This window comes from Somniosus microcephalus, chromosome 9, assembly GCF_052327205.1.
Source record: "Somniosus microcephalus isolate GS21.2 chromosome 9, FLI_Smic_1.0, whole genome shotgun sequence".
Classification (NCBI taxonomy): Eukaryota; Metazoa; Chordata; class Chondrichthyes; order Squaliformes; family Somniosidae; genus Somniosus; species Somniosus microcephalus.
In genome coordinates, this window is record NC_140995.1 from 122,723,693 (window position 1) to 122,747,256 (window position 23,564).

Below are 23,564 nucleotides of genomic sequence, written 5' to 3' on the forward strand. Positions count from 1 at the left end.
GGGATGAACTCTTCACTGTGGCTGATATTGCAGCATACAAAAAGGAAGGTAGAATATTGGATGATGACTCTCACAGTCACTGTGCTCTCCTGGAACTAATTTTGGTTGCCTTTGTGGGTCAAAGAGGAATTTCCCAGACGTTTCCCCCCCTGAATTGGTGTAGGGTTTTGAAAAACCTGTTTTCTTGCCTCTCCTAGGAGATTATGCAGCTGTTGGGTGGTGGGCTGGAGAGTGCATTGGGGATCATGATGGTCAGTTACACCATGACTGCACGGAACACGCACGATTTACCAGCTTAGCTTTTCCATCAATTTCATATGTTCTTGTAATCATTTCTAATTTCATTTTTCAGGAGACAAACTCCAGCAATTTGGCAAAGAATTTTTCCAGTCTTCTTCAGCAGTTAACCAACGCCACAGCCATAGTTAAGGAGAATATAACCACCCCTGGAAATGTCCAAGCTGTGGTTGGCATTCTGACAACATTTTCAAATGTAAATATCTCTGTTGACGAAACAGATATGGAGGTAAGAACAAGTATCTGCCAGGAACAGTCTCGAGCCGACTACAGCATTTTTCTGTATGATGTCTCTTTTGTGTGATAGTGAAGTTTAGCAAGGTGAACGTTGAATGTGTTGCATATAGAATCCTATTTTCTTCTCTGTAACAACACTGGGTGATGAAGTTTGTCTTTCACCTCCGTAACCTGGTTCAAATCCACAGATTGTTGGCTGTAAGGAAATGAGTTTGGGCAGGCCTTAACCTAGTTTATAGCATCCGTTTGCCCAAAGTGCCCATAAATTGAGACTAGCATCTCTCTTAGAGCTTCTACAGCATGGGTTGTGTGAAAAATAAAAAAAAGTTTCACAGTGGTGCAGTAGGAGTACTCTTTCGAGGTTTGGATGATTGTCATATGCTTCTTCTTTTACAATATATATACTGAGGGGACTCTCTTTTACATTTGATGCACAAGTAACAGAAACTGTGAAGGTACAATTTACTAGTGCAGTGGAGGTATGTGATCCAATTCTTAGCTGTGAGACTCCAGCTGATGTGTGAGTTTTTTTTGGCTTGCTAACAGATCTCTTCCTAAGGAGTCTTGATTCTGATCATTATTTTTCCACATAAGGCTTGCTTGAAGATTAGCTATAAGGCTTGGAAATTGCCTAAGCTGCTGAAAAGGAATCTTTGACCTACAGAATGTCCAAATTTGGTTCATCCGAGTGCTTGGGATCCAGGTCAATAAGAAACACTTCAACCTCAACAACATTGAATCAAATACAAGTTGGAAGCATTTTTCCCAAAACAGCCTCATGACAGATTCACAGGTTGTGCTTCATTCAACTACACCATATAGAACCAGGGAAAAGAACTTGAAACTAGACACAACAGTCTAGAAGTTGGATGGCACGGAATTGGGATGCGATCTGGATGCAGCGCATGCTGTCAGGAAAGATTGAACTGGCTGGGGCTCTTTTCTCTAGAAGAGAGATGGCTAAGGGGTGAACTGATGGAAGACATTAAGATTATGAAAGGGTTTGATAGTGTAGATGTAGAGAACAGGGCCATAAAATTTGCAGACTTATCGCTGGCCATTAAGGCCCATTTTGGGAAAAAAAATTGCAGTGCTGGCCCTAGAAATATAAATCAGCAGAGAGTGACGTCAATCGGTGTGCAACGCCGACTGACGCCACCTCTGCAAACTTCGCCCTTTTTGCTGCGTTTACCACGCTCAGAAAAGCGTGTGTAAAGCAGACCTACAGAGATGCTGTCAGCGCTTCTTAAATGGACACACACATCTTTCAGGTAAGTTTGGATTTAAGCTTTTGGACATTTTTACATTTTTTATTGAAGTAGTGGCTTGGCGCAATAGATGTTAAAAGTTTTTAAAGTGTGCAGCGAGTGCTGCTGGATGCTTGCGAGGCTTTGGATGGTAAAGGAAGGCCTCTAAGAAGACAGAAAATGCTGGAAATACTCAGCAGGTCAGGCAGCATCCATGGAGAGAGAAACAGAGTTCACATCTCATGTTGAGATACTGCCTGATCTGCTGAGTATTTCCAGCATTTTCTGCTTTTATTTCAAATTTCCAGCATCTGCTGGCAGAGGGAAGAGGAAGGCGCTGAAGAGGAAGACGCAGAAGAGGAAGTGAAAGGAAGGATGCAACCCAGACAGCCTCTTTCTGGCCGGAATATCCGGGATGGAATCATCCACCTGCAGTACCAGTGACCACAGCCCCAATTCCCCTTTCAACATTGGCCCCACACCTTAACTTCCCTCTGTTATTAACCATCACAGCGTCCTCTTGGCCACAATGCTGAAAGAACAGCCACCACAAAGCAAACTTTCCAATCCAACTTTATCTATCCATATGACATCAAGAAATCAGTTAATCACCTTGTGCATTCCCTTAGTGAATATCTTGTGTGTGCCTTTGTCATGCAATGCTACCCCAGTAGCTGCAGCATGGCTGGTGGAAGGCTGCTGACTTTCAGTGGGGAACATTGTAGATGGCCTTGCAGGATGACCTCAGAGTTGATGGCTGGGAGTGTGAAATCGAGCGACGGTGTTTCTTCTTCTCCTCTTCCTCCGCCTTCCCCTCCTCCTCCTCTTCCACTTTTTCCTTTTCCCTTTCCTCCTTCCCCCTCCTCCTCATTCCTCCCCTTCCTCCTTCCCCTCCTTCTCCTCCTCTCCCTCTTCTTCCCTCTCCCTCTTCTTGGCCAACCACTGACTGGGCAGGCTGGATTTCTTGGGTGTGTGAAATAGGAAGGCATAAAGGTGGAATTGTGGAGAGGGGAGGTCGGGAAAGCAAGAACTGCATGCTTCCAACATGTGCACCTTGTAAATCAGAAGATATTGTGGGATGAGGGGGAAATGGGATGTGATAAAGAATGAGGATACCAGCATCTTGTATTATTTCAGGCCCACTGCTGGCCAAGGGCTCAGCCATGCTCCTGCCAAGAATGGCCAGCATCATCTCCTCCAAGGGGGTGAGGTGAAGCTAGGAATTTGAGGTGTGCCTCGTGTTTGGAATATATTGTTGGTAGATGAGTGATGGCCGGGGGTGGGGTGGGATGTGCGAGGTCATGCAATGAGTAGCGTGTGAGGCTAGCGATGCAGTTAGTAGGAGACGGCTTTTGAAGATGCATTCACTGACCTTGACCAGTGGTCTGAGGTCATGAAGCTTCTTTGGGCACTGGAGCCAGGTCGTGGGGGTGGCACTGCTGGTGGTGATGGCCTCGGTGATCTGGTCCCACATCGTTCTTTCTGGAGGGCCTCCTGGCCCCTGTGGGTAGAGTGTTGACCCCTGGCACAAAGCTGAAGTGCTGCATGCAAAACCCTGTGTAGTGTATGTAACCGTCTACCTTTAAGAGACTATTGTATGTAACCGTTCACCTTTAAGAGAACTATTTTAGGTGTGGCACTACTTGTTTGGCTTCTGTATACGGTAATACCGACGGTGACCACACCGGTATATAAGTGCTGTGGCATGATTTATAGGGCAGATTCGCCCTGACCTTCGAATCGTAAAGTCCTGTTGTATGTTACTCCTGAAGTCTGTGTCGTAATTAACTGCACAACCCACAGACTTTACAGTGGCGACGAGTCCGATCGTACCCTGCGGCAACAATAATTTCAAAGCAACGAAAGAGCGTCGAAAAGAGGTAACCGCCCTCGTCATTCGGCTGGGAGAAAACTCAAGGCTGCAGCAATAGAAAGGAGGAAGACTTTAGCGACAAAAACTTCCATCAGCAACAGGCACTGACTGTCCCTTCTGCCACGGTGACTGTGAGTAAGGGAAAGTGAAAAGAATAGCCGGAGGATAAGGGCTGGGCACTCGACCACGGTCGAGGGGGAAAAGGAGCCGGACAAAAAGTCGGGTCCAACGGCGTCGTGAGAGACCGTGACCGGCGGGAAAAGCCGGGCGGTGACCGAAGCCACGAAGCGCTGCGACCGGGAGCGTAGGCGCGGGAAGAGAGAAACTCAGCCGCAGCCGGGGAGAGAAGCACCGGACTGCGAGAGGGCTGGGAGGCGCGATTGGGGTCCGAGCGAGCGGGAGAGGCAGAGCCGACCAAGAGAGACTGCGCGAGAGCCAGTCCAGCGGCTGAACTGTCCTCCGTCAACGGGGTGTAACCAGCGCCGGTAGAGCCGAGCGAGCGGGAGAGAGACAGAGCCGAGCAAGGGGAACTGTGCGAGAGCCAGCCCAGTGGCTGAACCTGTTCGCCGTCAACGGGGTACCCAGAGCCGGTCGCCCTGCCATAAAATAAAAAAAAAAAGGGAAAGCCTTGAAGCCGACGCGCAGGCTGTGAACCTGAAAGCCAGCGGCCGTTGCCCGTGGGGAAAGTGTACCCCTCCCGCCAGGGAAGAAACGCGGGAAGCCGCCATTAGGCGGGGAAGAAGACAGAAGCGGGAAACCGCCATTGAAGTGGGTGGGGAGAGAAGATAAGAGCGGGAAACCGCCATTTTCGCGGGAAAACCGCCATCTTAGGAAAAAAAAAGAAATAATAATTTAAAGAAATACTTGTGTTCCCAAAGAGAGGAAGATGCCTAAGCGTGGTAACATCAACGATTTTAATTCCGAGGTAGAAGACTGGGCCACGTACGTGGAACGCATTGAGATCTATTGTGAGGCCAATAAAATAGAAGAAGATGACAAAGCTATAACCTTGCTGAACTCGATGGGCGCACAGACATACGGGCTCTTGAAGCATCTACTAGCACCGGCTAAACCGGCGGATCAGACTTTCGATGATATTGTGGCTGTTCTGAAGGACCACTTGAACCCTACACCGTTGATGTTGGCGGAACGATTCAAATTCTATGCAAGAACGCAACGGAAAGACGAAAGCAACGCAGAATACTTGGTCGAACTGCGTAGACTAGCGAAATACTGCCAGTTTGGAGGGAATCTGACAGAGGCATTGCGAGACAAGTTCGTGTGCGGGTTGGCAAAGGAAGGAACGCAAAAGCGACTACTCGAAGAGAACAACCTTACACTTGACAGGGCTGTCCTTATTGCAGCATCGCACGAAGCTGCAGCGAAGGGAACTGCGGAAACGCAGCTAAAGACAGCAGCACTAAGTCTGGATCAAATTACCTCGACAACAACAAAATGCTATCGTTGTGGGAAGACAACACACGACCAGAACCAATGCTGGTTTAAGAACCAGGAATGTAGGAAATGTGGCAAACTGGGTCACATAGCTAAGGTATGCCGGTCAGGGAAGAAGACCAACAACCAAAGGACCAACAACCAAAGGAAGCCATCACAGGAAAAGTACAACAAGGTACACAAGGTGGCTGAGAAGAGTTCAGACGAACAGAATTCAGACTCAGACCCAAACGGCCAGGAGCTGGGTAGTCTGAGAATTCACAATGTGAGTAAGGAAGCTGACCTACAAACTATCTGGGTCATGCTAAAAATAGCTGGAATCCAAGTGAAAATGGAGTTGGACACTGGATCAGCTCTATCAGTCATAAATCGAAGGGATTACCACCGGCTATTCTCACATATACCCTTAAGAGATACCAAGTTCATATTGCAGACATACACGGGGCATAAAGTATACCCCATGGGAAAGATAAGAGTCAAAGTGAGAGATAGGGGTAAAGAACACCCAAGAATGAACTTATACGTACTACATGAGGGAGGACCACCACTTCTAGGACGGGAGTGGATCAAGAAAATAGACATGGAATGGCACTATTTAAAAGCCATAATGAGTGAGGACTCGGTGCAGACAATCAGCTCAGATTCTGAAATGGATGACGATAAGACCAACCCAAATATGAAAGACAAGGCTGAAATGGACTTGCCGACGAAGGTTGGAAAAACGAAGGCATGCATAAAGGCTTATGCTCCAGAGAAGAACAAAGTTTCAGAACAGAACTCCACCGAACAACGACAACCTAGTTCGACAGAAAATTCTGAGCCTGTTCAAGTTACGGACATATCCATGACGGAAGAACACCGAGCTCAGACTCAAACTTATTTCAAATTACGACAACAATTAGAACAATTGAGTTACCGTCTCGTACAAGAGATGAAAACAATGAAAAAGTTCTATGACACCGAATGGGAGAATCTGGAAAGACAACAGAAGCAGCTAGCTCAAGCAGAGAGCGACCATAGAGCCATCGTGACCAATTACCGATCACATCTCCCTTATGCTGTTCAGGAGTTAGAATATTTGCAGGAAGAAGCAAATGAAGAGGAATCTTCAGGAAGCCAGGATTTTATTCCAGTTCTTCTCTACGACTCCTTACAAGCAGAGTGTGAGAAGTTGAAAGAACAGTATGAACAGGCCCAGGCTACAATTCTGGAAGGGGTTAACTCGGCAATCTCCGAAAAGCTAGTTTCAGTGGAAGCATATGAGCAACTGAAGGTTGAACATGAGCAAGAAGTCCAAAGGCTGCAGGAAATTCTTGATGAGCTCAAGGCCAAGACAGACTCATCGGTAGAAGTTCCATCCATAGATGAGAAATTAGAGGTGAAAGACATGGCAGAACCTGAAAGACAAGATGTACAAGAACTCATAAAAATATTAAAGGAAACCCAAGACAAATATGGGGCGGCAATGACCGAGATTCAACAACTTGAAGAACAGATTCAACTGGGAATCCGTTCAGTGGAAGAAAAGGGAACTGTAAGAAACACAGAGACTGTAAGAATGGCCTCTGAACATGAGCTAGAGAGCATCAAGGCGCAACTTCTCCGAGCGCTGGAAGCCAAAGTACAAGAGGAAAAGAAGGTGAAAGCATTGGAGGAAAAGGTGGATGAAATGGAGAAGACTCTGACCCACAGTGTTCCCGTGGAAGAGTTAACGGTCAGCCAACTCCTTCATATGCTGAAGGACAAGACTCTACAATGGGAACAATCTGAACACGAGCTTCAATCTTCAAAGGGAAGGAGTTCGGAGCTCTCAAAAGTTATGGAAATAGCTGAGGCTGCAACACAGATTTTACAGGGATGCCAAAAGTACGCTGAATCACGTCAATGTGAACAGCAGAATGTTGAAACAGCTGCTCCAGTAGAAGGATTGAATAGCCTGATCAATCAATCCCCGAGGGAAGGGGAAGTATTGAAATCACAAACGAGGTCATTAGTGAAGGATTTGCAGGAAACCCAGGAAGAGCGGGATGAATATGAACGCATGAAGAAGTCTCTTCAGGAAAGATGTCTAGGGAGGGAACAACAGTCGGCTAACGTCCAGTTGGGTACGGAAGAAGTAGCAGGCCCTCTCGCTAGACTAGCTCAGGACGACACCGAATATTACCATGACCTGTTGAGTGACACTGAATATTGCGAGGATCTGGTCTGCCCAGCTTGTGATGAAAACTCCCAAAGTGCAGAAATCAGGATGAAGCACTTAAAGTCTAAGGAACATAGAGAGATGGTGGCGCTACAGCTGGCAGCTGATAAGGGAGCCCCGAGAGTCTCCAAGAAGCAGAAAAGAAAAAGAAGAAGCAGAAGATGATAACCATCAAAATCATTATCACTCCTACCAGATCATGCACGTGGGCCCTACAAAGGGAGATAAATCAGTTGGAAAGTAAGGAAAAATTACCAAGGCAATACAGCTGTTTGTAAAAGTCAGCATTGCTGGTTCAGCAGGACGGGAGTTCAAGCTGTTACGTCAAGGGGAAGACTAGTGGAGGAGTCACGCTAGCAATGTGAACCGGCTACACCACAGCGATGTTGTTCGGACCGAGTCAAGACTAGAGACTGAATCTATACACTGTTCCCACAGAGACTGAACCTGTGAACTGTTTCCCACAGAGACTATATCTGTAAATTGTTTACCTGAAGTTGAATATACGTATGTTAATGAGAAATAGTATGTTGTAAACTAAAAAGGGAGGATTGTAGTGTATGTAACCGTCTACCTTTAAGAGACTATTGTATGTAACTGTTCACCTTTAAGAGAACTATTTTAGGTGTGGCACTACTTGTTTGGCTTCTGTATACGGTAATACCGACGGTGACCACACCGGTATATAAGTGCTGTGGCATGATTTATAGGGCAGATTCGCCCTGACCTTCGAATAGTAAAGTCCTGTTGTATGTTACTCCTGAAGTCTGTGTCGTAATTAACTGCACAACCCACAAACTTTACACCCTGGGTACCCCTTCCCTGGCTTGTTGAACCATTTGTGTTAGTGCTGAAGCCAGTTGAGCTCTAAGTGCCTATTTTAAATTTTTTTGGAATTTTTTCATTTTACAAGGCAGTTCCCCTTTGAGGGACCGACACTGCTTTTTAAGATGACGCTGCTCTTGCTCAGGGATGCTACAGCCACGCAACATTGGGCCTCCTGCTGAGAGTAGCACCAGAAAACCAGTCTTGCATGGTAGGTATAGCACGGCGCTTATTTAAATTAGCAGGCAGCACCAAAATACCGATGCTGCCTGCACTATGATTTCAGGCAGCCGTTAACTACGGCCCATGGTGGCACCGGCAGGTTTCTGGCCTACTGCAATTTCTAGGCCAATGTTTCCACTTGTGGTGGGAAGACCAAAACTAGGGCTGTAAATATAAAATGATCACTAATAAATTCAATAGGGATTTCAGGAGAAACTACTTTTCCCAGAGTGTGTTTAGAATGTGGAATTCGCTACCACTAATCAACTAATGCATCAACTATTGCCAGCACCAGGCCTTTAGCTGAAGCTCAGGTGATTAGTTTACCTCCACCATTGCAGTATTTGGCTTTGGTTGGGGTAGTTAACTCAGCCCTCAACAGCTGTCTATCCTAACCGATTTGAACCACAACTAATAGTGTTGGGTTCAGTTGTGAGGAATCAAGTGAACAAGTAGCTCATTGAAACTCAATTTCCAGCTAAAACATAAATAACGATAACTTGGTAAAGGCTCATGAGGGCTGCTGTGAAATCACAGTGTAAATTCAATGATCCCACACTATCAGTAGGGAGTCATGCTTAAAGGGACTGCATTTCAGATATATGGCTACAATACTGCATTCCAGCTCTATGACCCACATTGTTTTCGAATAAAGCTCCCACATGGGAGCAGGAGAGTGGTGAATTTACCCTCATACTCCAGTGTGAAATGATGTTCTTGGATACAGGAGAAAACCGGAAAGGAAAGAGCAATATAGCTTCTACGGGGCATGTGATAGCCTGACAGGGAGTTTGAGTAATGCTTGACATATTCCATTTTAGTGTGATAATGCACAAAGGTCACTGAATTATAATTACAATTCAAGGGGTAATAGCCCCCAAATTCAACAGGGCCAATTATGCTGGTTTTGTCCCACTGGGCCAGGACTTGCACCTGCTGATCATCTGCAGCTCACTTAAATATCCATTGGTGGATCTGGAGTGCAAGCCCCATGTAAAACTGAAGTGCTGTGCTGGGGTTGCTTGGAAATGAGAGTGCAGCCATTAAAAAGCCACGTCTGACTGGAGACTGCAGCAGCAGGCGGGGACAGCAGCAGGTAAGTAGCAAAGTGCTGACCTCACTGAGTTGACTGTCAGGTGGCTGTAATGGATGGCTCACATGAGATTTTGTGCCACCTCTCAAGAATGTCTTCCACTGTAGGATCTGGCAGAGGCAACCATAGAAGAGAGAAGGGTGTTGCACAGTGACAGAGCACACAATTTAACCTAGATTAAATGCAGTGTGATGCATGTGGGTAGGACTAAAATAGAATATACTTATCATTTATAGAGAACAATACTGGAAGCAGTTGAAAGAGAAAAGGCTGTATATGCACAGATCACTCAAAGTTCACAACCAATGCAGAGACACTGTAGCCCACTGTAGCCAAAACAAACAGTGTATTGGGTTGTATTAATAGAACCATTCAGTACATATCAAATTATATCATTCTATCATTATATAAGACATTGGTTAGACTGCATCTGGAGCAACCTGGATAGTTCTGGTCCCTTCACATGGTTTGTGATATACTAGCATTGGAAAAGGTTCAGAAGAAAACTATAAGAATGTTCCCTAGCTTAATGAACCTTAATTACTCAGATAGGCTTAAAGATCTGGATCTATTTACTTTAGAGCTGCGTAGACTTAAGAGGGGAAGTGATAGAGGTGTGTCCATTGATAGATTATTACAGTTTGACAGATTGGGGAGGACTTGGGGGCATGCATTTAAACTACACAGAAGTAGGAATAGGCTCGATGTCAGGTGGTTCTTTACCCAGAGAGCAGTGAACATCTGGAATGCGTTGCCGACTTGTGTGGTTTTTGCTAACTCTCTGCAAGCCTTCAAGAGGGAACTGCACCAGTTCTTGGCTGGGGCAGAGATCACATAGTATCAAGGGTAAGTGGATTTACAGTTAAGGTACATATGGTCAAAGGGACCTCCTGGACTGGTTTCAATCACCTGAGGGGGTCGGAGAGGAATTTTCCAGATTTTGATTTTACTTTATTGGCCCTGGGTTTTTCTGGTTTTATATCTCTCCCAGGAGATTACATGGCTGCGCAGGGGGTTGGGGGTAGTAAGGGCCTAGACAATTTGCTCCAGGCATCATGAGTGTGAGACAGGCTTAATGGACCAGTAGGTCTTTTCCTGCCCGTCATTTTTGTATGTTCTAGCCCAAATCTTTTGGCCATTTTCTGATTCCAAAAATATTTGATTTTCTGTGAATTGAATTTGAACATTTGATTAATAAAGCTTTCTTTTGTGTTTTTCAGAATTTCTTGCAAACTGTAAGCGCTGTGATCGCTTCTGCATCAGTAAATACATGGAAAATTTTCACTAGCACAACAAATGAGAGTAACCTTAGTTCTCAATTATTACAGTCAGTGGAAAGGTTTACTGGTCGTCTCAATCTGGAGAACAACAGTTTAATCATCAACGCAGACAATCTTAAGCTCAGAGCTATTAGACTGGTTCCTGAAAGCAACAACTCTATTGATGTAACCTTTGATAATTTTAACATTACGGGATATTCCAATTTAAGTGCTAATATATTCATTGACACTGATGAATTGAAAAACGCACAAAATGGCACAGTTACCAGTATTGCATATCCAACATGGATTGATATTTTACCCAATAATACAAACTTTGGTGACACCTTTTCAATTAATGGTCTTGTTGTGACAATAACATTAAGCGTTAAGAATCCTGTTCACATTAACATGACCTTCGCACCAAGAAATGCCTCACTTGATTTCAACACTGCCATGTGCGCGTTTTGGGATTTTAGTGGCAATGGTGGATGGAATAACACTGGCTGTACGCCTGAACATAACGGAGAAAATATCACATGCAACTGTGAGCACTTGACATCCTTTTCTATTTTAATGTCCCCTGTTTCTTACGATGACGCAGCTTTGGATTACATAACCAAAATTGGAGTTGCCATATCACTAGGAAGTTTACTAATCACCATTATTATAGAGGCCATAGTGTGGAAGTACGTGACCAAAAATAAAACCTCATATATTCGCCATGTTGGAATTCTGAACATTGCTGTAAATCTGCTGGTAGCTGATATATGGTTCATTGTGGCTTCATCTATGGAACCAACAACAGATGCTTGTGTAGCTGCTACTTTCTTCATTCACTTTTTCTATCTGGCCTTATTTTTTTGGATGTTAACCCTGGGCCTACTACTTGTGTATCGTTTGCTTTTCCCTTTCCATGATCTCAGTAAGTCAGGTATGTTGGGAATATCATTTAGTATTGGTTACCTGAGTCCACTGATAATCTCAGTCATCACAATCGGAGTTACCTATCCAAAAAGCAATTACACAAGAGAAGACGCCTGCTGGCTCGGCTGGAGGGAAGAGTACCCCCTACTTGCATTTATTATACCTGCATTGGCTATCATCGCAATCAACACCATTATTCTGATAGTAGTCATATTTAAGCTGCTGCGACCAACAATTGGGGATAAACCCAGAGGCTATAATCAGGAGAGAGAAATGCTCAAACAAGTTGTGAGAAGCATTGCTGTACTAACCCCAATCCTCGGTCTCACCTGGGCAGTTGGAATACCGACCTTTCAAGAGGATTCTGATATTGCTTTCCATTATATATTTACAATTCTCAATGCTTTTCAGGTATGTATTATCTATGATTTATAACTTTTGTCTTATAACTGCTTAGTTAACTCATTTATGCAGTAGAATTCATACAACGCACTAATCATCAACTAAGCATGCTCAGTTACTTGCTTGCTCAGTTACTCAGTCTTGACAAAGGGTTTTGACCTGAAACGTTGACTCTATTTCTCTCTCCACGGATGTTGCCTGGCCTGCTAAGTTTTTCCAGCATTTTCTGTTATTTCGGATTTCCAGCATCTGCTGTATTTTGCTATCATGCTCAGTTACTTCATGGATAATTCCTTAACATGTGCACATTTATAGCTATCTGGAAGTAAGCAAAGTCCACCAAAAAATAAGCCCATTAGAGCAAGCTTAGCAGAAAAATCAGCTTTCTTGACAGCCCATTTTTCATGATAAGTAGATGAGTGAGAGTATCACTATTCCATGTGCGGCTTGTTTATATAGCACCTTTCACATTGTCAGGACATTACAAAGTGCTTCACAACCAATGAAGTATTTTTTGAAGTGTAATCACTGTTGTAATGTAGGCAAAAGAAGTTATTCTAATTGTACATAGATAAGATTTTATATAGAGGCTCCATTTAGAATATTGGGGGAAGATTTCTTCTGTGCATTATGCGTGACAAAATCTTGAACTTTTTGGGTATATAATTTTGTCATAGTTAGGTCACAGAGGAAGTCGTCCCACATTGAGTATAATTTCATACATCATACACTTGAAAGAACATTGGCGAACATGGCTACTTCCAGTTTAACTGGGGTGGGTTGGGGGTCGGGTGACTAACCTGCTCTTGAGAGGTGGGTCAGTAATTATAATATGATAATGAGGCTGCTGCCTCATATTTTAGCAGCTATTTGGATTTAAGGGCTTGGGAAACTCAGCAGCTAAAGGGAGACAAGAACTGCCAGATCCAGCAGGTAAGTGCTTTTCCAGCACTTCTTGTGGGCCAGGAGGAGTAGGAGTGCTTCCTCCTCACCCCACAAGGTAACCTGCCATGATCACCGGACCCCCTCCCCACAATCACCGGACCCCCTGCTCGCCGTGATCTCCAGTCTCCCTCTCCGCGACCTCTGGACCCCCTCCTCCCAGCAATCTCCAGACCCTGCCTCTGCCATCTCCAGACCCCTGCTCGGGAGTACTCCCCTCGCAATCTCCAGACCCTCCTCCCTGCGATCCCCACACCCAGCTCCCTGTGATTTCTCCCCCCCCCCCCCCCCCACAATCTCCAGACCGGTCTTCGGCTGCGGCGTCGTACAGCAGGTTTTTCCGCATGGCAGCCAGCCAGCTTTTTAATCTGGCCATCTGCGGTGCAGGAAACTGAGTATTAAATTCTCCGCCTTTCCCGGCTGCTGACAGTCTCCCCCCTGCTCCCTCCTCACCTCACCATAAATATTGGGGCCATAGAGTACAAAAGCAAGGATTTTGTAAACAAGGATGAGAATTTTAATCATCCTGAACACCCTCTGCATAAGAAATGTATAGATTTTAACTGGGAGCGGGATTTAGGTAGGCGGGGTCCAGACCCAAAAATGGCCCAGCATCACGCTTAGCATCGTGGGGCAGGGAAAAAGTTAGTTCTCCAGACCTGCCAGCAATCTAAAAGTTAAGCTCTGATAACAATGGTATTGGATATCACTGGTTGAAGAAAGCTTCTGCTTTTGAAAGCTATTTTAATCTGAGTAAACTATTTGGCAGATGGCCATTTTGTATTAGTTAATGGCATGTTAAAAAGTGTTTGCAATTACTTAAAGATCTATTTGTTAACTTAAGAATATCTTCCTTTTCTTTAGGGATTCTTTATTTTGATTTTTGGAACATGCATGGATAGTAAGGTGAGCTACAGGTGTTATTTCCACCAGTTTTCCAGCATAATCTATTTTCACTTCACCTAATAAATGCTTTCTTCTGCTATTAACTTAGGTACGAGAAGCCTTAATGAAGAACTTTTCATTGGGAAGACTTTCTTCCCGAACAAAGGTAAGGTTATGAAAAATAAACACAGCAGATCATTAGCATCTGAAAGAGAAATGATATATTAATGTTTTAATGTAATTAATATGCTGAAATAACCATAGTGTTCCCCAGGAACCTTCAATCCTACAATGGGTTGATGTTGCAAAATGCTAAGCTATGGAGGCTATATTATTGTCTCTAACCCATGATTCTTTATACAATGATGAATTGCCAATCTTGGGATGCCCTGTCTAAGTGATATGTCAAGTGAAAATGAAGCACTTGCCATCGGGGAGAAAGTAAAATTCAAGGGTAAGCTGCCCCCATGCCACTTTCAAACTCCAGATGGCTGGATCAAAGTGACATGGCGGCAAGTTGTCTGCTGATGGTGCTCCTTGGGAATAGTGTATGATATTTGAGAGAGAATTTCCACAATCTTGTGTTCCCAGCAAGGAGCAGTGCTTGTAGGGAGAAAATCTCATGAAATTCTGGACTGCGTGCTGGTAATTTCCTGAGATGTGCTCCCAGTGAGCACTGATCCTTTTTGAATCACTCCTTGGAGAACTGAGAAAGTAGAAAAAAAAGTCAAAAATAAATAAACAAAGGCCGCTTCATGCATTAATACTTGTGCATTTACTTTTTCAGACTGTACAGAGCACTTCTACTGCAAGGTCTTTCTCAAAACCCCATTATGGTTTCTTTGCTAAAAAGCGTAAGTATGACCATGAAACTGAACATAAATAGATCCAGTTCCAGGATAAAAGTTACTCCAAAAAATTAATTTATATGAATAACTGTAATTTAATGGTTATTACTGAAGTGAAAGAATTTGTGTTTTGCTGTATATTAATTATATGATCAAATTGGCAGTCTTGGGTCTGGATTTTAACTCACAGTAGATTTCCGGCAGGAAACTGCACTTGCGAGTTAATTTCCCGCCCCACCCCCACCCCGGCACCAGAATAAAGTCCTGCCAATTTTAATGACCGGGCCCCATTTAAGTTCCAGGCAGGAAGTCAGCAGGAAGCGGCTTAAAATCACGCAGCCCAGGGACTGCCTGTCAACACCAAGTGAGTACAGGATTGGCTGTCGGGGCTGTTTTCTGGCGGCGTGTGGGGGGTGGGGGATCTTGAGATCAGGAAGGAGAGGGGGGGGCGAGGGTCGCGAGTCTGCAGCACACCTGCTCTTCCTTGCCTCACAAAGGAAAGTTTTTAGATTTACCTGTCAGGGCCTCTCTGTTTTCAAACCTGCTCCTGGCTATTAGGAAAGCCATCCCTGCTTAAATTGCTAATCTTGGTCCGGTTAAAACTGCCATCAGGTCCTATTGATATGGCAGGATGCCAAATTTCATAGATTTATGAGGCTCCTGCCTGCTTTAGGTGAGCACCTCAACTGTTTGCAAAATCCCGCAGGTTGAAATCGGAAATGGCCGGGAGCTGAGCGGGTAAGTAACCTGCTCGTTTTTAACTGCCCACCCGTCCAGCATCCGCTAGGCCACACTGAGATAAAGCAACCTACAGACAGTGTACCTTGTATTTTTATTGAGTGCATAAGAAAGTGTTGATGGATTCAATGCATTTAAAAGCACATTGATAGTTTTTAGTATACTGCCAATCAGTGTGATGTGCATTGGATGTGTGGAATAGAATGTTTTTAAAAATTGAAAAATTAGAGAAAACACAGTAAATACATAATGAAATTCCATTGATGGGGTCTGATGGAGCAAAGGTTTGATAAGTAAATGATTTGTCACCTATAGCTGTCTCTTGTCTATCAGTTAAATTCTTCACAGTAATAGATCTTTGCAAGCCTTGCCCTAGATCTTGGGGACAATTGTTTTCTTGAGTTTTAGTGATCTGCACAAAAAACATTTTTACTGGTTTTCTCTCAATTTACCCTTTTTTTTGCCATCAATCGCTCCCCACACCCCACCCCACCTAATTCTCTCCTGGCTTTTGAGTTAAAAAAACAAAACCTGAAATCACCTGGAAAAAAAACCCGGGATTAAGATTGGCTTTAATGATCTTGTGCAAATAGTATTGGTTCTACTTAATGGAGCATTGCCATCATAACAAAGGGCTAGTTTACAACATTTATATCCAATGTGCAATAATATTGTCAGTTATATGATGATGATATCATGTTGGTGATCACAGTTTCCATGGCCCTAAAATGACACCATCTAATGTACAATCACTTGGCAGTTTCATCTATAATTCTTCTCTTCACTATTTTAGTGAAGGTTCTAATCCATTAAAAATAAATATGGGTAATTTTGCAGGGTGAGGATCCCAGTGGGGATCCTCATTATACACGAGCACAGGTTGCAGAAGTGACCCTATAGTAATATAGCCCCATCCCCAACTCGCATTGCCACCTAGCAAAACACCAAGTTGGAAGCAAAGCCTCACAAAACTAACCCTAATGTATTAGCAAAGAGAAGAATTTCTGATTAAGTTGATAAGTGTTTGTTGGTATCGCACGCTGTAGTGCCAGAGCCCAAGGCTTTCTGTATTGCAGTTGTCTCGGGCTGCCGCTTGTTGTCCTACTGCTTGTTCAACATCAAGCTGAGGGTAACAATCTACAAGATTTTCAACAAGAGCTTGCTGTTCAGCTACACCAAAAAAAGTCTGCCCTCTAGCTCTAGATTCTGTCCCCCTCCCCTGGCAGATTGCTCAGGCTGAGCCAGACTATGCACACCCTCAGTGTTCTATTTGACCCTGACTTGCATTTCAAACCCCATATCCGATCCAACATTAAGACTGCCTATTTGCACCTCGGCAGTATTTGCTGCTTCCACTCTTGTCTCTCTCCCAACACTGCTAAAAACTTTAGTCAAGACTTGCTCATTTCCAAAATAACAACAGAAAATGCTGGAAAAACTCAGCAGGCCAGGCAACATCCGTGGAGAGAAAATAGAGTCAACGTTTCGGGTCAAACCCTTTGAAGAAGCACAGGAAATGAAATAGATTAAAAGGCCAGTATGGGGGCTGGGAGAGAACAAAAGAGAAGTGAAGAGACATTAAGAGGTATTCAAAACGAGACGAGATGGTGATAGGACTAGTGGAGACAAAAGACGGCTCTAGATTAGGTGTGAAATGTTCTGGCAGAATGGGAGACAGCTGCCATGTGGGAGAGAGAAAAAAAAGGAAAGGGGGGGGGAAGGCCAAAACAAAGGTGTGGATAAAAAATAAGTAAAAATGTAATAGGGGCCGAGGTTACGATCTGAAATTGTTGAACTCAATATTGAGTCCGAAAGGCTGTAAAGTGCCTAATCGGAAGATGAGGTGCTGTTCCTCGAGCTTACGCTGAGCTTCCGTGGAACAATGCAAGAGCCCGAGTACAGTGAGATCTGAGTGGGAATGGGGCAGTGAATTAAAATGACAGGCGACCGGAAGCTCGGGGTCATCCTTACGGACTGTTGCCTGGCCTGCTGAGTTTTTCCAGCATTTCCTGTTGTTATTTCGGATTTCCAGCATCTGCAGTATTTTGCTATCGTTGCTCATTTCCAAGCTTGATTACTCCAGTGCTCTCTCGCCAACCACCCAAATTTCACCCTATGTAAACTGAAACACCTATCCTGCACCAAGTATCCTGCTCCCTTACCAACTTCAATTAACTCCTCAATGCATTGAATTCAAAATGTTTGCCCTGCAATGCCTTACCTCTTCCTACTTCTGCCACCTCCTCCAGCCCTATATTCTAGTATGTGCTCTCTGCTCTTCAAACTGGCTCCCTTTTCACTCACACCATTAGGTGACAGCCTCCGGCTTTCCTAGCTCCACATTTTAGGCACTCTCCACAAAGCCCTCTGCTTTGTTACCTCTTGCCCTTTGCAAAGCTCCTCATAAACTATTACTATGACCACATCTTCAGTCACCTTACCTAGCCTTTCTCCCATCACTGATCAGTGTCCAGTTGTCAAACACTGTAAAATGCTTCTATTACATCTAAAGGAGCTATAAAAATACAAGTTGTAGTTGCTGTAGATGCCTAACCCTATGCTGTAATTAAAAACAGCTGACCAGGTAAGTAAATTCACATTAATACTGCGTTGCTACAAGACTCCAACTCTTTCTAACTTTTCTCCTGCTCTGATCTTTCAGAAAGCTACGATTTTACTCATCAGTTACACTCGAATGATAACAAATCGCTGAACTATTCTACTCTGAATTAACTGCTGGAGCTGAGTAAATAAAACTGACCCTCTTCAGATGCAGAAGATCTGATAAAAAATCAATTTACACCATGAGAAGCTGTTTTAGAAATGATTACTTTTGTTAAAAGTGTATAAAACTGTGTGGCACATTGGGCATCTCATTAACATACATTACTTTATTTGATGGGGTAAGAAATATTTTTCATTGCGCACTGGGGCGATAATTCATATCAATGAAAGAGAAGAACATTTTGGGTAAATTATTAGTTGATAGTTGACAATTGCCTGCAGTGTCATGCAGCTCATTATAAGGTTGTGCTAATATTAGTGAACTTATTTACTGTCGTAGATACCTCACTTGTATAAGTAAACCAAATAACCTGGTTATGTAGACAGTGTCTTAATTAATTTTACAGGGGTGACTTTGTATTCTGTTTGGTTTTTGTGAGTAAACATCCCTTCTACAACCCGCCCCCACCCCCAGGTGTATTCCCCTTTTCCTGTTATAGGTCTACTTAGGGTTTCACAACTTCTTGGGCTTCGAACCTTCACAACAATGTAAGATCAGGATGGGATACTGAAATTTTGCTTGATTTTCTGTTGGAAGTATGGAGAACTTTGCAGAAACTTTCCTCAGGAAACTAATGTGCTGGGTTACCTTCCTTCAATAACTTAGCTGGTAAATACACTGGTCAGTGTGGAACTGAGCCATGCAGGTAGCTTTGTCAGTTTCAGCAGGGTTGGTAATAGGAATGGCCTTGGTATCCCTGGGTAGAGAGGAGGATAATAAATTGCCAGGATTCCCAGTTTTGAGTGCCATTCACTGACTCCTGCTGGAAAGTGTGCTTGTGTGGATGCTGGGTAAGGACAGGACCTGGCTTTGCAGTGGTACCCCTCCCCAGGTTTGAATAACCTGTTGTCACTCACTGTCTAGGTTCACACATGAAGCATGGCCAGCGGACTACTTGTGTCCTTGGAACAATACTGCAAATTGAGACAACATCTTCCACAGACATGCTTCCAGGTTCCTACCAATATTTAAACTAGCCATTGTGAGTCTCCCTCTCTTGTATCTTGAGTGCATATTGAGAACTCATAGGGAGATCGGTGGGCCCCACAGGATTTTCCAGCACTGTCCTCCTGGCTTAGAATGCTCCACACCGGGAGTAAAATTCATTAAATCTACCCATAGAGTTTTACTTGAATTGTGAATCGTGTTCAGGAAGCAATCAGGAGGCCTTTTCTGGGTCTCCTCTGACTAGAAAGTATAAAAATGTTGTAAACTTTAATACAAATTTAATGCAAATTACTCCTGCCCCAGTGCACATCTTAGCTTTTTTGTTTGCTTTAAAGCATTTGTTATTTTCAGGGGTTTCTCCATTCCTCACACTGATGTAAATTCTATGAGTTAGCGTGTTCAATGCAGGGCCTCATTCGATAGGAGGACAGGTCAGACAGGCGTGGAAGTTAGCAGGCTGCCTCATGGGCCTCCCAATTTTATGGTTATTCATTTTAACGGCCAAGAAATCAGCAGGAGTGCGAATCAGGCATACTGACTTCTGATCCTGACCAGGCCTTCCTATTGATTGAGGCACCACGATAGGAACATAGCCTCATTAAAGTTTACCCACACTCTAGCTGATGAAAACTGACCATAGGAGATGAATAGAAGCAACCTGTGGTCAATCTCCATCCAATTTTTTCCTCTCCCTATCGGAAACCATCTTGTGATAAATTTTCAGTTTAGTGTTCCCGTTTCAGAGAGTCGCAAATTGGGAGCACATCTTGGGATATTGGGCACCCTGATCAGCCATCTTCCATCTGGGCTCTATAGCCTAAAAATTGAGTAGTGCCCCATTTGGGGTACTAACTTCGCTGGGGCGCTACTTTTAGCGCCCCGGAAAAATTAGTGCACCCGCACCGGAAATTGAGTGGTTGCGCCTCAAGAGGGAAGTGGGGTGGTACTGGAAGCACCCCACATCCCTCTTGGGCGCCGCGGATTTGCAGGCCTTCCTCCCCTTCTTAAAGGGGAGGGGCCTTGCACAGCGCTACCCGGGGCCCAGCTGGGCCCCCGGGGATTGGGAGTGCCGGGCTCTTGGAGCTCTTGTAGCGCAGCTGGCACTCCGCGGGGGGGGGGGGGTAGGGGGCCATTCAGGAGGCCGGAGACAGGAGCGCTGGCAGGTGGCCAGCAACAAAAATGGCCTCCCCGGCCGCAGGTAGGCCCCCCTGACCCCGTCGGACATAGCATCCCGCAGTAAGTCAGGGGGCGCTCCTGAAGATAGCGCTGGGGCACTGCGCACGGTGATGACGTCATCGCCGGCGGCGCAGCACCGTGGGGCGCTACCGGTTAGCACCGCCGCTAACCTCCCACTGAATTTCATGGGAGGCATGGACGGCGCCACGCCTGGGCGATAGTTGCTTTGCGCCCCGTTAGCGCCCTCTTAGGGCTCTAACGGGAGGCACAAAGCAACCCAATTTTTCCCCCTATGTCTCCCCATTGTTGAGTCTGGAAACCTAGCAATAGATGGTTATAGATGCAAACCTGCTTCTGATGTAACACATTGGGGTCCAAGGTACAGAGCTGTCCTTCAGGGATTTGACTGGGACCTGGTCATGTTGGGGCCCTGCCTCTTTATCTGCCTGTCGTAATTTCTGCCAGAAGTGAGGGCAGCCGCATAATATGACTGCTCACGTATGGCAGCACACTACGATGCCACACAAATAAGTAAATCCATCATACATTGCACCTCCCATCATTCATGTCCTAATGCTGCTGGCTGCAAGGGAGTCTGTCCCTGGCATTCAGTGCAGCTAACGGCCTGGGGGCAATCTAAATTTTAAGAAGTTGGTTTTAAAACCTTTAAATCGCACAATGATCAGTTTATTGCCATTCAGTATCTTGGGCTATGTCTAAAAGATGTGTTCAATGTTGGGCTGGTCTCCGTGCCGCTTATAGTTCAGCAAGGTGTGATTTCCCTTCCCTCCCCCTCACACGCACCCGCCCAAACATAAAGCGGGCACTCCAACCATGCTGCAAATGGCACCTGCACCTGCCCAAAATATTTAAATGGCCCAACCTCAGAAAGTAGGCTGGTGTTAGGAGCACAAACATGGTTGGAAGGAAGCTCTGCTTAGCCCCACTTCTGCTAGCAGAATACAACCACAGGAAATTTGACGTCTTTATATTTATCTCAGATTTTCAGTGTGAGCTCTGTGACTGTATGGAAAAAGTACAAATGTCTTAAATGCATCTAAACTTCTGATCAGTTTGTGATAGCTGGATAAGAACAGTGATAATATATTTATGCATAAGTTTTAGTTCAAGATTTTAATTTTGTTTTCTCATTTACTGCAATATGATTTTTCATTAGCCCTTTGAGTGTTGTGGACAAGTTATCTTGTCCCAGGTGCTGAAGATAACTCATCCAACAGTAATGCTTCTGTATTTAACATGGACAAATTGCATGAGTGGCTGATGTATTGGCATCTGTAATATGATTGTGTCGGTCTGTAGAATTCTAGACCTAAATTGGCTAAAAAAACTATTTCTTAGAGATACTTTCAGCTAACAAAGAGCAGGGTCGGTACAAAACGATCAGTGAACTCCAAGACATGGAGGAAAGTTGAATAAAATATATTATGAAAGGAAACACAAAATAAAGGGATTTAACATAAAAACAGAAAATGCTGGAGATACTCAGCAGGTCAGGCAGCATCTGTGAAGAGAGTGTTTCTCTCTTCACAGATGCTGCTTGACCTGCTGAGTATCTCCAGCATTTTCTGTTTTTATTTCAAATTTCCAGCCTCTGCAGTATTTTCTTTTTGTAAAGGAATTTAACATTTGTTCACAGTTAATGTAACTAAACTTAATGTGTTCTGTTAAAGTACTGCAAGTACAATTGTTAAAACGTAAGAAATAATTAATGCGATAAGGTTGCAGCATATATATGATTTAAAAATCATCTTTTTGACTAATGTTAAAATCTTTTTATTACTTGTACGTTTCAATTTTCTGTTAAATAATACTTTAAACCTTAGAAAAAGGCTGAATCTTTAGGAAGTGGCTTTGGTTTTAAGACTGGGAATATTTACAACAATATTATTATGAGTGGAATGTAAGTTGTTTGTATATAATTGACATTGAGAAGCCATCACAAAGGGCAGTTGTGAATGTGCTTTGTTCCTATTCATGGCTCATTTTTAACATGATATAACATTTTTCAATCTGTATATTTTTATGATATTTGTGAATGCTAGATACAAGCCTTTGTGACCTGTGTGAATATAAATTGTTGATTATGAGTGACATAAATAAACAAAAACTACATGCAATTAGTGCAGCAAATGTAATGACTGGCACTTCAATGTTAATGTTCGTGATCTTTTATGTGTGTGATTTGAGTTACGTGACTATGTACAGTAGTATACTAGAATGCATGTTTGGTCTGTACCTATTCAAACTCCTTAGTAAGAAGATGTCTTGCATTGTATCCTAGATTGGAGAAAATCAAACTTTTTTTCATTTCTGCTCATAACATACAATTCAAACATTTGTACTGACCAGCATCAGAAGATTGGCTTATTTTATAGGGCATCAACAAAAACATGTAAAAATCAAATTAAATATCATTTATGGTACTGTACATGAAAGCACTGACTGGTCATTTTGGAATAACATTCAATTTAAACACCTTTATTTGTACATTCACAGTAAAACCTTCATTAAATTGATTTGTATTTATCTGAGTTGCTTTGTAAGCTTAGAAATTATTAATGCTTAAAGAGCTTTAAATTAGCTAATGAGACTGCACCTCCAATAATCCTGAGCAGAGCTGCTTAAAGCACCAACTCACTATTTAAGCCTTTTAATTTGTAAGATCTAGAATTTCCTCTATTTTATACTACTGTTGCACCTTTTTAAACAAAGTGTTGCATCCACCCATGACCTCTAGGGGGAGATGCTCACGAGTTTGTTGGATTTGCTGATTTGCATTCCCATTGATGCAAGCAGGAATGTAAAATGACTAAGTGGCTAAGCTATCTGGAAACATCTGTGCAGCCTTTAAAAGGTGGGCTGCATTCTCCTTAAATCCTGCCTGATTCTCCTGTGCTCCACCCTGTGCTGCTGCTCCTCCTCCATGATCATGGCATAGAACGTTATGCCTGTAGGGAATGCCATACTTGCTCCTGAGAAGCACTCACTGTAGGGGGTGGGTGTCAGAATCAGTGAGAAGCAAGTCCAGGTGTCTGTAGACAGAATGTAGGCAAAAAAAAATTGCTGTAAAAAATGTTTCCCAACTGTAGAAATCAATATTGAAACACTTCAGCCTCAGAAACTTTCCACTTCTGCTGATCTCAAGTGATCCTGGCAACTGCTGCACCATATAAATCTCAGCATA

General features: G+C 43.8%; 1 protein-coding gene across 1 annotated transcript in view; it reads left to right on the forward strand.

Moving 5' to 3' along the window:
- Nucleotides 1-21,840, forward strand: part of LOC147112643 (adhesion G protein-coupled receptor F4-like) — a 158,378-nt gene extending 136,538 nt beyond the window's left edge. Inside the window, exons 10-15 of the mRNA XM_085997110.1 lie at nucleotides 353-526; nucleotides 10,670-12,046; nucleotides 13,844-13,885; nucleotides 13,974-14,030; nucleotides 14,652-14,718; nucleotides 18,113-21,840. Coding sequence (XP_085853236.1) covers nucleotides 353-526; nucleotides 10,670-12,046; nucleotides 13,844-13,885; nucleotides 13,974-14,030; nucleotides 14,652-14,718; nucleotides 18,113-18,183 — 1,788 coding nt within the window. The 3' untranslated portion in view covers nucleotides 18,184-21,840. The remainder of the gene's footprint in view (nucleotides 1-352; nucleotides 527-10,669; nucleotides 12,047-13,843; nucleotides 13,886-13,973; nucleotides 14,031-14,651; nucleotides 14,719-18,112) is intronic.
- Nucleotides 21,841-23,564: the final 1,724 nt, after the last annotated feature.